A 15,128-nucleotide genomic window follows, 5' to 3' on the forward strand; every position below is an offset into this window, starting at 1 on the left:
TAGATAGCTAGGGAGATTTCACTTAATTCACTTAATTGAGAAGCAGTTTAATTGGTTTTCAAGATCAAAACTTTGGAAGCAATCTTTTTTTAAAAAAAAATATTAATTTTCTAAAATTGCATTAACATATTTGAAAAGCAATGTGGCGGCTGAGTACAATAATTTCATTACATTTAAGTATCATCAATACAGATCTCAAAGTGTTACAACAGCTAATTCCCTCTCTTTCCCCCTTTATTTATACTGTCTCATATTCAAGCCAACACAGTTCTTATTCTATCAATCAAACAACAAATAACTTTCTAATATCATCAATAATCTTCAATTTATGTATATTTTAATTAATTTAACATTTCATCTTTTAGACAGTCAATGATCTAATAATTTTTTCTTAATTTTAGTTTTCCATTATATTTTAAAATTATCATTTATTCTTTATCATTTGCAAATTTTAAATGACCCCAATTTTTATCACGATTTCCACACAGTCTAAAGTTCTGAATACACTTCATATCTGTATAGGCTTCTCACCATCTACATCAACCAATTAACAATACAAGGTAGTATTCTTATTTTCTAGTAATTCTCAAGTATCTTAAAATCTCCAATTTAATAGCCAAGATTACTTTTATTTCCACACTCATTTCCTCTTTTTTCCTCTTATAGTTTACTATCTCATATTTGATTCAAATCATTTTTTTAACTATTAACATTTATAACACAAACCAGTATTCAAATTTAATTCTTAGTATTTGTATTTCTAGGTTTAATTTAACCAAACATTTTCTGTCTCAGCTCATTACAATATCTTATATTCGAATCTTATTTTTAACATTCAATCTTTTAACCCATCAGTGACCTAATAAGCCTTTCCCTTAATACTGAAATTTAACATTTAATATTTAGTTTTTCCAGATTTTTAATTGTCCACAATTCCTTTATCACCATTCCTCACAAAATCTAGTATTTAAGATACACAACAATATAAAAATTTTATTTTAATATTTGTACTTCTAAATTTTGCATGACCAAAATCTTCTTTATCTCACACCATTACAATGTCTTATGTTCAGAATACATGTTTTATCTATTTGTGTATATTCTACTTTAAATCTCATGTGTAAATCAAAACCTTATTTATTTTCAGTCTTATTCTAGCTTTTTTCTTAGCCAGATCATCTTCTGTGTCTTTGCTTTTAAATCATCAAGCAGATCTCCTTGTGTTGTTGTAGCTCTTGTTTGGCGTTGAAAATACCATCCACTTGCCATTTTTTTTAACAGGACTAGCTGATCTCCTTGTTTTTCCATCTGAACGTGGTTGTCCCAAAGTATTTATCTGTTTTTGAATCTTCAGATTCCTTCTGATTTATAAGAAAAGTCCTTTCCTGTTTCTCTATTATCAATTTCTTTTCTGTATCTTCCATTATCTGTATTTGTTGAATAGTTGAATCTTTTGTCGTAGCATTTAATTGTTCCACTTTTTTTGTAGACTTCTGTATAGATAATTCTTTAGTTGAAATCATAGTCCAGGCTGCTTTCTTGTTTTTTCTTGCCGTTTCTTATTTCATCTCGAGCTGTAAGGAGAGTTTAGACAATCACTTTTAAGATACAAAGAGTTTGTTGCTGTTCTTCCTTATTAAAACTGAAAGCTTACAGTCAGAAAGTCCACTAAGTGAAAAACAGATCTGAATTTATTACAGCTGATATTTCAAGGTTGGATATATCTTACCTCTTTTCTAAGCTATCAACAAGTCTCTCTTAGACAATAACAGGTTACAGTCTCAAATTCAGCCAGCAGATGTCACCGTAGAGTTAGTTTGATCTTCAGTAAAAGTAAGGAATAAAAATCAGGGGAAAAATAGAAAATTAAAAATCTTATAATCCACCAATTTTAGAGAACAGAGTTCCAATTAGGATCCTAGTATTTTTTCAACATTTTAAATTCCCCTAGGTAGTTAATCACTGCTATTTCTGGAGGGAGGGCTAAAATCTCCCCTCCCTCTCCACAGGGGAAAAAATACTTTAGCAGCTTATGCAGCTAAATAAGTAATTAGGATACAAGAGGGGTAGATCTCACCCAGTCTCTTCCACGCTGCTTTAAAGATGCCAGATGGTAGATGCGACTTCGGCTGTCTGCAGCCTTGTGGCGGACCATATCTCTATGGTCGGCCTTTTGTCCGCTAGTTTGGAGAGATTCGCTGGCTCTAGCAGGAGCGTTGCCGCTCTCCCGTGATCCAGCGATGGCACCTTCTTGCTGGTCACCTCTACAGGGCAACTTTCGATCCTTTTCAGGGTCCCCCAGCAATACGAAACTGGGCGAGGGAGACGAGAGTCGTCTTTTACATGTCCATGGCAGCTGCGCAGTGAACTGGAAGAGAACTTTAGAAGCAATCTCATTGTCTACTGGATTAAAATAAAAACAAAGATTATAATGAGCAATTTATGGGTTGACTATAGGTAGTCCTTGAGTTATGAGTATAATGGAGCCTGCCCATTCCACTCATAACTTGAAAACTTGTGGGAGTGAATCTTGTACCTAAAATGAGGTAACTCACTTGCTCATTAAGGCGCATGCTGGTTAAGTGATGAGGTATCTCAAGGTGGGGAAGGCCATGAATGGCCCAGTGATGGAAAGCCTTCCCAACCCACTAAGATACTTCATGCTTCCCCCTCCCTTCCTGCTGCACTGGACTCACCTTTAAAAGATCCATCTCCTCTCTGCAGCAGTTCCTGCTGCTGCCCAGATCTGAAGCCAGGGGACACTTTTGCATGCCTCCAGAGGCTGGATCTGGGCACCAGATGCCTTTTCCAGGCTGCTGCCACCCAAATCTGAGGCTGGGGGACATTTCTGTGGCCCTCCCACTGGTCAGCCACTCACACGGCCTAGTGGCCAATAGTAGTGGGCTCCACCCCACAGGTTGGAGACCCCTGTTCTAATGGGTAGTATACTGACAAGATAAAATCATGAATTGGAAGTTGCAGCCTGTAGTTGTTCCTGTGTTACATCTCTAAAAGAATTTAGAGATGTTTAAACTTTCTGCATTATATACGTACTAATTGGATGACATTATTCAATTACCTTGCCATCTATTTGCAGATGAACTAAAAGGTTACGGACCAATTTTTGAAGAGCAGCCCATTGATACGGTATATCCAGAAGAGTCTCCAGATGCAAAAGTGTCGATGAACTGCAGAGCCAGAGGAATCCCTACACCTACTTACAAGTAACTTGGGTTACTCTCTTAATGTTATATTAATAATACTAATTGTACTAATTCAGTTTAGATCTGAGATTTGGTCCAAAAATAACCCTAGTCAGTTTGGAAAAGTCAGTTTACTAACAACTGCAGAAAACTTAATGAATTAGTTCCAAAGTTTTGTTACTTTTTCAGAAAGGACAGTTTAATTTACAGCCACCTATATCGTTGCTACATGAGTAGCAATGCAAAGTAGCATGCAACGTCAATTGGGAAGTTGGTAGGAAGTCAGAAGTCATGCTAATGATCATGTGAGAACCACACTTAATAATCCACACAATCTTCAGTTAACTAAAAGTAATTGGGGACTGCCATAACTGCTGTTGCTAACTCACATGGTCAAATATCATGCTTTATGACTGCTTCATTTAGCAATGGAAGGTGTCAATTATTATTACTGAGACCTACCTGTATATTATTTTTAGCAAATAAAAGTATACTGTAAAAATGAATAGAAAGCAAGCTGTAAGAGATGAGCAGTGCTGAAATCAATCTGCCCTGCTAAAACTGTTATCTTTCTCCTTTTTTTACATTTATAAATAACAGTACAGTAGAAATCATAGTACTAAGTATTAAGCTCAAAGACTGAAACCTTTTTCAAATGATGAAATAATTCAGTTACATTTTGCTTCTATTTATCAATGTGTCGGATCCACCAGCTTCGGCTTGGCACCTTGCTGGTGTTCTGTCATCAATCAGGTAAGGGAGGAGGAACAAATGGGCCATAAAGCTATATACTTTTATTATGGGAAATTTGGAGGGGGGGAATTGACAGTTGAGGAAGAACAGAGCATTTTGGAATCCAGTTTGTGCTGGCACACTGGCATCTTTAAGGCCGTTTGCCCTGAGAGTAGAATTTTACCAACTCAAACACCTCAGCATTTTCCAGAACATTTTGGTGGTGCCAGATTGGCCAGACACGGACAGACCATGGAGGGAAGGCTAGGAGGAACCAGGAGTTTAGTTCTGTACTGGTGCATGGGAATTTTAGATTCCACTTGACTTTATTGCAATCAGCATCTCTTAGTAAAAATGCCTTTTCATTTCAACCAAATAGAGTTGAGAATTTTACTTTCCTAAGGGATCAGACTGGGGCAGGTCTGATATTAAGCAGAATCTGAAATTGTGGTCAACCCAGAAAGGGCATTGCCTGTACCATGGGAACCATGCATGCAATGTCAGCTCAAGGGAGTGACCAGGAAGAAATTGAATGATGGGGAGAGCCTTCATCCAGGCCTGCACAGGCTGGATCTCTCCAAATGGACTAGAGACAGAGAGAGCTGCAGTGACCCACCAAGACCCAGGTGTTCCCTAAGTGTTAGAAAGAAGGAGGACTGGGAAGAGAAGCCAGTGGAGGTGACTTACTTGTGGAAACTGCGGAAGCTTCTGATGGGAACAGAGAATGGAGCTGAAAGAACTGGAGAAGGAGGAGGAGGAGGTGGAGAGCATGGCCAGGGAGGGAGCAAGCCATCAAGTTTATGTGGGGGGTGGATGGGTTGAAAAACCTGAAGGTGCACAAAGCCCTCAACCTCATCTTGCAGCCAGACGATCAGCCACATCCAGCCTCAGTGAACAATGGGGCAAACACATCCACTGCAGCTGGCAAACTGGAAGCTGGATCCGCGGCTCCAGCAGCCTCCGCAGCCCCAGTACCTGGAGGGGCAGCCCAGTGTGGGGGCCCTGCAGGACTAGCTCCAGCAAAGAGAAGGAGCTGCAAGACCCCACTACTGAGCGTGAAATTTGATAGTGGTCCTCAGCAACTGGGGAATTTCCTATCCCAGATTTGGACCTTTATGCAAGAATATGGTCCCAAAATAGCTACAGAGGGTGGCAAGGCAAGATGTGTCATCATGGAAGGGGCTGCAGCAAGGTCACCCTCCATAATGATGACACCATGGAGCTGAGGAACTTCAACTGTTTCATGGCAGCACTTTGAAAACGTTTCAAAGACCCCCTTGCTGACCACAAAGCCAGGAACTGGAGGAGAATGGCTGAGTACACCCAGAAGTTCGGTAACATAGTCTGCCAGTTTCATGATTGGCCACAAGATATCTTGATTAGCTGTTTCAAAGACAAGCTAACTGATGAGGTCTACAACCCCTGCATCTCCAGGGACAACCCCCCCTGCTCCGTGGCTGGTATATCCTGGTTGAGGAAGCAGAGATTGATCTTGCCCAAAACAAGCATCTCCCAGGGAGGGGATGGCAAAAATCCTTCCCGGAGAAGAAGGAAACTCCAAAAGCACAAATGGGTGTCCAGAGGCCTCAGCGATGCTCTGCAGCTTGCTTCAAGTCCAGAAAGGAGGGGCACCAGGCCACTAAGTGCAGGTCCAATCTACAGGCCCAGAAAACAACCCTGCAGTTCACCAAAAAGTCTATCAAGCTACTGCCGTGGGTCTGTGGGACAGCCCTGGAAGGAATGGAGGTCATAGAATTCACACCATCCCCCAGGGATGGCAAGAAAACTCTGATTAGAGGTCCAGGGGAGAGCAGTACTGACTCTGACAATGACCCCCTGGTAAGTGGCCCAATCAGCTCAGTGACAGTCCCCATTAAACTGATAGTCCAATCTTTGGAACATAAAATCAGCCTGATGGCCCTTCTGGACTCAGAATGCAACAGATGTTTGGTCAACCTTGTCCTAATGGAGAAACTGGAGATGAGACTTAGACCACTCAAAGTTCTGGTGGTATTCTTCCAGTTAGATGGCTCCATAGCAGGGGGGATCCCAGCAATGTTTGTCATCAAGCCAGTAGAAATGTGGATGGGGGCACAAACATAGACTCTGAGTTTTATTGTGGCCCCAGGCATGGAGAGACATTTGGTGTGGCTACGGAAATGAAACCCCTATATGAACTGGAGGAGGGAACTGTTAAAAATCTGGCAGGCTGAGGCTAAAATGAAACCAGGAAAGAACTTAGAGATCCCAACCCTAAGGCAAGAGGTGGGAGCTGGTCTACCTGGTTGACATACTGATTTATACTGAGACGATGATGGAGATATGAAGCTGTTTAGAATGGTGCTTAAAAAACTTAGGGCTGTTGAACTATATACTAAACTTTCAAAATGTGAGCTCCACCAGAGTAAAAAGAAAGAAATTATAGCAGAACATACAAAAAAAATACTGCAAAAGACTAGAAACAAAAATTAAAATAAGCAAGAAAATGGTAAGGGAGCACCTATCCGACCTTGTCGAATATAAATCACTGGGACTGACAGATTACATCCCACAGTTCTGAAGGAGCTGGCAAATGTTATCTCAGAATCATTGCACTACATCTTTCATAAATCCTGGATTGGAAAAGGGCTGATGTGGTTCCCATCTTCAAGAAAGGGGAAAAAACAGATCCAGGAAACTACAGACCAATCAGTCTAACATCAATACCGGGGAAGATCCTGGAAAAGATAATAAAAAAACATATCTGCGAACAACTATCTTCATCAATGACTTAGACGATGGAATAAAAGGGGAACTCATCAAATTTGCAGATGACACCAAACTGTCAGGAGTAGCCAACACCCGAGAAGACAAACTCAGGATCCAAAAAGATCTTGTCAAACTGGAACAATGGGCCGTATCCAACAAAATGAATTTTAATGTAGAGAAAAGCTAAGTTTTACATTTAGGCAAGAAAGATCAAAGATATAAGTACAGATTAGGTGAGACCTGGCTCAAAAACAGTAACTGTGAGAGGGACCATGGAGTCCTAGTGGACGATCACTTGACTATGAGGCAGCAATGTGCAGCAGCAGCCAAAAAAGCTAATACAATCCTGGGTTGTATAAACAGAGGCATAGAATCAAGATCATGCGAAGTATTAGTACTGCTTTATAAAATCCTAGTGAGACCACACCTGGAATACTGCAACCAGTTTTGGTCACCATATTACAAAAAAGATGTTGAGACCTTGGAAAAAGTTCAGAAAAGAGCAACTAAGATGATCAAAGGCCTGAAGACTAAAACATATGAACAGCTGCAGGACTTGGGTTTGGCTAGTCTAAAGAAAAGAAGAAACAGGAGTGACATGATAGCAGTATTCCAGTATTTGAGAGGCTTCCACAAAGAAGAGGGGGTCAAATTATTCTCCAAAGCACCAGAGAGCAGGACAAGAAACAATGGTTGGAAACTGATCAAAAAATAGAAGCAACCTGGAATTAACAGTGGGGACAATTAACCAGGGAAACAGCTTGCCTTTGGAAATCGTGGGCACTCCATCACTGGACGATTTTAAGAAGAGACTGGACAGTCACTTGTCTGAGATGGTATAGGTTGTCCTGCTTGATCAGGGGGCTGGACTAGAAGACCTTCAAGGTCCCTTCCAGCTTCTATTCTATTCTATTCTATTCTATTCTATTCTATTCTATTCTATTCTATTCTATTCTATTCTATTCTATTCTATTCTATTCTATTCTATTCTATTCTATTCTATTCTATTCTATTCTATTCAAATTGACTACTTGGTCTACTGCAGTTCACATGAGGGAATAGAAATGGACAGTGAGAAAGTTAGGGCAGTGCTGGAGTGGGCTCCAACCCCACACCAGAAAGCAACTGCAAAACTTTTATGGGATTCTCAAATTTTTACCGCCAACTTATCCTATTGTTCTCCCAGATCTCCCTCCCCATTATCAACTTAAGATGAAAGGGAAGGGGAAACCCAAACTAAGCCAGCAACTGAAGTGGACAATGGAATGCCAGGTAGCTTTTGAAAAACTCAAATTATTGTTTGCTGCCGAACCAGTGCTAAAACACCCAGACCCTAATGCCTTGTTTATTATTTAGGTGGATGCTAGTGATGTGGCAGTGGGGGCAGTTATTTTACAAAGGAACATCCAGAGTGCCTTACAGCCATGTGCATACACCTCCAAGAAATGAACTGACACTGAATGGCAGTGAGTGGTTTGGGAGAAGGAGGTTTATGTGGTGTGCTGGGCAGTCTTAATGTGGAGGTGTTTCCTGGAAAGGTGCAAGACCCCCAAAAACCTAGAAGCCCTAAAAATGCCCTGGAGACTATTGCCCAAACAAGTTCAGTGGGCTCAGTATTTTAATCGATTTAACTTCACTCTCCGCTACCTCCCAGAATTTTTTAGCTGATGCACTATCCAGAATGCCCCAATACAACAGTTCCAAACAGGAAATAGTCAGACTGGTTATTCCGTCTCACCAGCTTGCGGCACCAGTAATCATCTGAGCACAGGCAAAAGAAAAACCCCAAATTGGGGAAGGCATAGAGGATACTCTAAAAGCAGCATTAGAAGGAGACAAGTGGTTCCAAGCTCACAAAAATGAATGCACAATGCAAGGAGGCCTAGCCTGGATGCGGACCAAGCTATATGTTCCAGAAAGCCAAAGATTACAAGTCCTGGAGAAAAGCCTAATTCAGACTGCAGGACATTTTGGTTTTATAAAACCGTTACACTAGTGCTAGTTCTGGTAGCCTTCAGTTAAGAAAGAAATTTAAAGTTATATGACCAGCTGCCCAATTTGTGCTTTAGCCAAGTGGCAAGGGAAAACAACAGGACTCCTCTAACCAGTGGCAAAGCCTTACACTCCCTGGAAGGAAATTTCTATGGACTTCATAGTACAACTACTGGAAAGCTCAGGAAACACAGTAATTTGGATGATCACTAATTTATTCTCTAAACAAGTGCATTTCGTGCCCTGCCATACGATCTCTTCCACCCATACCTTGGCTATGTTGTTCATCCACCACATCTATAGGTTGCACGCCACTCCGCAATGGATAATTTCCATCTGTGGAGCACAATTCACTTCCAAATTCTGGCAGGAGATTTTAAAACTTCTTGGGACATCCCAAGGGCTTAGTTCCAGTCATCATCCAAAATGAATGAGGTGTGTGAACATATGAATGGGTTTCTAGAACAATACCTGAGGTGTTACTTAAATTACCAACAGGACATTTGGACAGACTTTCTTCCATTTGCTGAAGTAGCCTACAATAACTGGGTTTACCCCTTTCAAGTTGGCTATGGGACAGGACTTTGTACTCATGCCTGAGCTGCCCCTGGCCACCACCACCCCATTCCATGACTGGGTTGCACAGTGGAGCTTGAGCTGCTGAAATCCCTTAGACACATTCACCCAATTTTTCATTGCAGTTTTCTAAAATCACAAACTCAGTCTCTTTTACATCCAACACTGCCTCTGCCACCCAAACCACTCATGACTGAAAGGGAACAACATTTTGGAATGAAGGACATTTTAGACTCTCATAAACACTGAGGAAAACTTCAGTATCTAGTGGCAGTATCTAGTGGCCTCCTTTTGAGACTGAATGGAAACATAAGCACATTAAAGCAGCCAAACTTGTCAAGCTCCTCCTTTCCATAACTAATATCCTGATAAACCAAAATAGTTCCCTATTCTAACCATATATCTACCTTGTTTTTCTCTCTCTCATTGTTGGGTGTTTCCTTTTGTTTTGCAGGACTGACGTCCTTGTCAAGGGGGGCAGCATGTCAGATCCACCATCATTGGTTGGTCCTTGCTGGTGTTCTGCCATTAGCCAGGGAAGCAAGGGGGGAACAATTGGGACATAAAGCTGAATTAGTTTATGATAGGAAATTGTGAGGTGGGATAGACAGTTGAGGGACAACAAATTGCTTTGGAATCCAGTGCTGTCAGAATCCATTTATGTTTCATTTCTAACTCTCTATCTGTGCAAACCTAAAACTCACCACCCCCCCTTATTGGATTCTTGCCATTCCAAGGAGGAAAGAGAAGACAGGGGTGCTAATTGTCCCTCTCTATCCCTTAGATGTAATGTTTGTTTATTTAGCCTGCCTGGTGGCCATCACAAAAGACCGAACAACAAAGAAAGGAGGTGGGGAGGGAATTCTGGTTTGCATCTCCAAATGGAATGTGAAAGGGAGGAAGTAATAATGTTGCAAATGTACTGGTGATTCTCCTTTTTTCCCCACAAGTGGTTTGACACCTGAGACCTGGCTGATCCAGGGCTGACCAAATGGACTGAGGGGTGGGGTTATTACTCAGGGACACTTTAAAAGTATCAATCTGTGAAACAGCTTCAGATCTTGTCTCCAAGAGTTCTTCCTTCCTAAGATGTGGATTAGGGTGGGTTCTGACATTAGACAGGATATGCATTAAGAGTCAGCCTGGAAGGAGAACCTTACCGGGGGACTTTGCAAAAAATACAATGTCTAACAATGAGGCAAGGGAGGAGGAAAGCCCCATGGAAAGGGAACTTTCCCCTTGAACAAAACCCCACCATCGATCAGAAGCTGAAGCATCATATTCTCGATGACTGGTATGTCCTGGCAGAGGAGGTAGAGATAGACCTACTAAAAAGGCACCGCCGGGGAAAACCATGGGGCCGCCCACTGCCTGAGCAAACACGTGAGCCAGCGAAAGCACTGTCCACGGCTAAGAAATCAACAGGCTGTTTCAAATGCAGGAGAGAGGGCCACTGTACCGCAGAATGCTGCTCAAAAGCAAATCAGAGACATCACCCTCCAGGAGAAAAGGAAAATCCCAAGGCAACCCAAAAGAACCTGCTATGAGGGGGATGGAGGCTGTAGAGTCCCCAAACCCTGCCAAGCAGTGGACACCTCAGAAGACAGCTCATAGTGAGAAACATTGGTAAGTGGATCCATTCCACCCATCCTTAAGACAGTGACTATATTAGCTTCCTCCATGCCCGAAACTGCCAAAGTAAAAGCCCTAATAGACTCTGGCTGCACCCGCTTCCTTATCAGCCCAACGCTGGTGGGGAATTTGGGCATTCCAGTGAGGAGACTAAAACAACCAATCTCCTTTGGCCAGTTAGATGGGTCCATAGCAGGGGGGGGGTCTCAGCTACCCTAGCCACCTTATCAGTTCACCTGTCCCTGGGGACTCATGAGGAAGACATAATGTTTGTAGTGACCCCAGGCATGGAATGCCCCATGATTTTAGGACTGGAATGGCTGAAGAAATGGAAACCCTGGGTAAACTGGAGGACAGCAGAACTCAACTTCCTGGAGGGAAAGCATAGGAATGTAAAACCCCAAAGCACCCCCCAACTGGAGGAGACAGCATCAGTGGGGGAAGAGAAGGGGTTACCAGAAATACTGGAGGAATACAGGGACCTTGCTGAAGTTTTCAGTGAGGAACAGGCAGATGAGCTTCCCCCTCACCAGCCCACAGACTGTGCTATAGAATTCAAACCTGGGGCAAAACTCCTGAAGCCCAGGATGTACGCCATGAGCCCAAAAGAAATAGTGGAGATGGAAAGATTCATTAAAAAAAAACCTAGAAAGGGGATTTATTGAGCCTGCCAAACTCAAAGTGCCCACCGTGGTCCTGTTCAGGGAGAAGGATGGCACTCTTCATTTGTGCGTGGATTATAGATCCCTTAATGCAATTAGTGAAGTAATCTGTATCCCCTACCCCTAATGAAGGATATGCTATCCCACCTAGCGAAAGGAAGGATTTTTACCAAACTAGACCTGAGAGAAGCATACTACCACATTAGGATTAAGGAAGGAGATGAATGGAAGCCTGTGTTCAATTGCCCAATGGGTTGCTACCAGTTCAAAGTCCTGCCATTTGGACCGCAAGGGCCCCCCGCAGTTTTTATGCAATTAATTAATGAAGTGCTAAGATAGTGCCTATATAAGGGGGTCCTGGTTTACCTAGATGACATCCTTATCTTCACTGAGACCAAAGAGAAGCATGTTAACCTAGTCAGAGCAGTTTTGAAATAATTGTGGGCCACCCACCTATATGCGAAATTATCGAAATGTGAATTCCACCAGGAAAGAATAGACTACCTGGGGTATTGCTTATCCCCACAGGGCAGTATTAGAATGGGCACCCTCCTGTACAAGGAAGCAATTGCAAAGTTTCATGGGGTTTGCAAACTTCTACCGCCAATTCTTCCCTTCATTTGCCCAAATAGCTCTGCCCCACACAAACTTGTTGAAAATGAAGGGGTGGGGGTCTCCCAGTGAAACCCAGCCAGCCCCTGAAGTGGACAATGGAATGTCAAGCAGCATTTGAGAGGCTAAAGAGACTGTTTTCTGCTGAACCTGTCCTGAGACACCCAGATCCTGATAAACCTTTTGTAAAACAGGCAGATGCTAGCGGTGTAGCGGTGGGAGCCGTATTATTACAGGAAAATGATGAGGGGGCATTGCAACCATGTGCATATACATCCAGGAAACTTGTGGAGACAGAACAACATTGGCCCGTGTGGGAAAAGGAGGCTTATTCTGTGAGATGGTCATTACTTACATGGCACCAGTTCCTGGAAGGAAATAAAATCCCCTTCCAGGTCTGGACGGACCACAAAAATTTGGAAGCACTAAAAACACCAAGGAAACTCACTCCTAAGCAAGTCCGCTGGTCCCAACATTTTCATCAATTCCGTTTAACTTTCAAAGAAATTCTTGACGGATGCATTATCTCTCATGTCCCAATATAACACCACACAGGTCACTGACTCTAAACCACTTATGCCTGAACAACAACTGGCAGCACCAGTCACCACCAGGACCCAAGCTAAAATGAAGCTGCGGGTGGAGAGCCAAACTGGAATAGAATTCCGAAAGTCTTTGGAAACTGATGAATGGTTCCAGAAAAATAGACATGTGTGAACAATCAAAGATGGACTATCCTGGGTGGGTGAGAAGTTATACATACCTGCCACCCAGAGGATCAATTTCATGCAGTACAAAATCAGCAGGACATTTCAGGTTTGTAAAAACCCTACACTTAACTAAAAGGCAGTTTTGGTGGCTATCCATGAAAAAGGACATGGAAAGCTACGTGGCCAGCTGCCAAACTTGCGCAACGGCTAAGAGGCTGCAAGGGAAATCACCATGAATGTTACAACCAGCCCCATGGAAAGAGATAGCCATGGATTTTATAGTGGAATTACGGAAACACTGTAGTCTGGACAGTCACTGACTTGTTTTCCAAACAGGTGCACTTCATCCCTTGCCAAAAAATCCCCACTGCAAAAGCCTTAGCAAAACTGAGTCCCTAGGGAGAAGGGCGGTATATAAATTAAATAAAACTAAAACTTTTCATGCAGCATATTTACAGATTGCATGGGGCACCACAACACATCATAACTGATAGGGGGTGCAATTTACGTCGGCATTTTGGAAAGAATTTTTATCCCTTTTAGGAACCACCCAAGGACTGTCATCTAGTCATCATCCTCAAATGGGAGATTCGGCTGAATATTCGAACTCAGTACTTGAGCAGTATTAATTCCCAGCAAACAAATTGGACGGACCTACTGCCTTTTGCAGAAGTGGCATATAATAATGCAGTCCACTCCAGCACAGGTTACACTCCTTTTCAAGTAGCTACCGGTCAAAGTTTCAACCCCATGCCAGAACTAACCCCAAATGAATCCCAGCATTGAAGAAATGGATTGCACAATTATAAAACATTTGGCCAATCATTACGAAAGTTTTAGATGAAGCTACACAAGCATACAAAGCACAAGCAGACAAAAAAAGAGTCAATCCCAAACTATTCAGGGTGGGAGAGATGGTATATTTATCCACAAAATACCTTAAATCCCTAAAGGTAAAGTAAAAAACTAGGACCAAAATATATTGGACCTTTTCCAATTAAAAGAATCATAAACCCAGTAACAGTAGAATTAGAATTACCCAAAAATCTTAGGCAGATACACCCAATTTTTCACTGCAGTTTACTAAAAAGAGAACAACAGTCACCCCTATGAACAACCAACCCCCCCACACACACACACACCTCCTATCATGGTGGAAGGAGAACAACACTTCGAAGTAAAAGAAATCCTGGATTCTAGGAAACACCATGGAGGAATTCAATACTTAGTAGCTTGGAAATACCTCCCCTCCTCAGAAAATGAGTGGGTCAATAAACATCACATTAGAGCACCAAAGTTACTTAAGAAGCTTCCTATAGAATATCCTAACAATCCGGGCTAACAATTATATTTTGTTTCCTCTACAGGTGGACCTCTCTCTCTTTTAAATGGAGGGCAGAATGTCAGAATCCATTTATATTTCATTTCTAACTCCCTATTTGTGCAAACCTAAATCTCACCCCCCCCCTTACTGGATTCTGCAATTCCAAGGAGGAAAGAGAAGACAAGGGTGCTATTTGCCCCTCTCTATCCCTTAGATCTAATGTTTGTTTATTCAGCCTGCCTGGTGGCCAAAACAAAAGACCGAAAGGGGGTGGGGAGGGAATTCTAGTTTGCATCTCCGAATGGAGTGTGAAAGGGAGGAAGTAATAATGTTGCAAATGTACTGGTGATTCTACTTTTTACCCCACAAGTGGTTTGACACCTGAGACCTGGCTGATCCAGGCCTGACCAAATGGACTGAGGGGTGGGGTTATTACTTGGGGACACTTTAAAAGTATCGATCTGTGAAACAGCTTCAGATCCTGTCTATATTATCCACTGTCAACCATGTTTTAGTAAAAGTTCCTGTTTGGACAATCTTGTCTCCAAGAGTTCTTCTTTCCTAAGATGTGGATTGGGGTGGGTTCTGACAAGTGCTTTGGAATCCAGTTCATGCTGACATGCTGGCATCTTCAAGCATTTTCCAAAACATCTCAGTGGTACCAGATTGGCTACACACAGATGGACCATGGGGGTGGGGGGGCTAAGGGAAACCAGGGGTTTAGGTCTGTATTGATGCATGGGAATTTTAAATTCCGCTTGACTTTACTGTAATTAACACCTCTTAGTAAAAGTGCCTTTTCACTTCAAGCAAATGGAGTTGAGAGTTTTACTTTCTAAGGGATCAGACTGGGGGAAGTTTGACACAAGCTCATACTTAGCATTAATTATATATTTCAAGCAATCTTATGTTAATTAACATTTTACGAATTCTATTT

General features: G+C 42.2%; 1 protein-coding gene across 1 annotated transcript in view; it reads left to right on the plus strand.

The window, feature by feature from the left end:
* The window catches only part of CNTN1 (contactin 1), a gene marked incomplete at both ends in the record, with an annotated part of 255,936 nt that overhangs the window by 40,163 nt on the left and 200,645 nt on the right, over positions 1 to 15,128 (plus strand). Inside the window, one exon of the mRNA XM_081330364.1 lies at positions 3,098 to 3,224. Coding sequence (XP_081186490.1) covers positions 3,098 to 3,224 — 127 coding nt within the window. The remainder of the gene's footprint in view (positions 1 to 3,097; positions 3,225 to 15,128) is intronic.

Source organism: Vipera berus (assembly GCF_964194415.1).
Source record: "Vipera berus genome assembly, chromosome: 6".
In the NCBI taxonomy this organism is placed as follows: Eukaryota; Metazoa; Chordata; class Lepidosauria; order Squamata; family Viperidae; genus Vipera; species Vipera berus.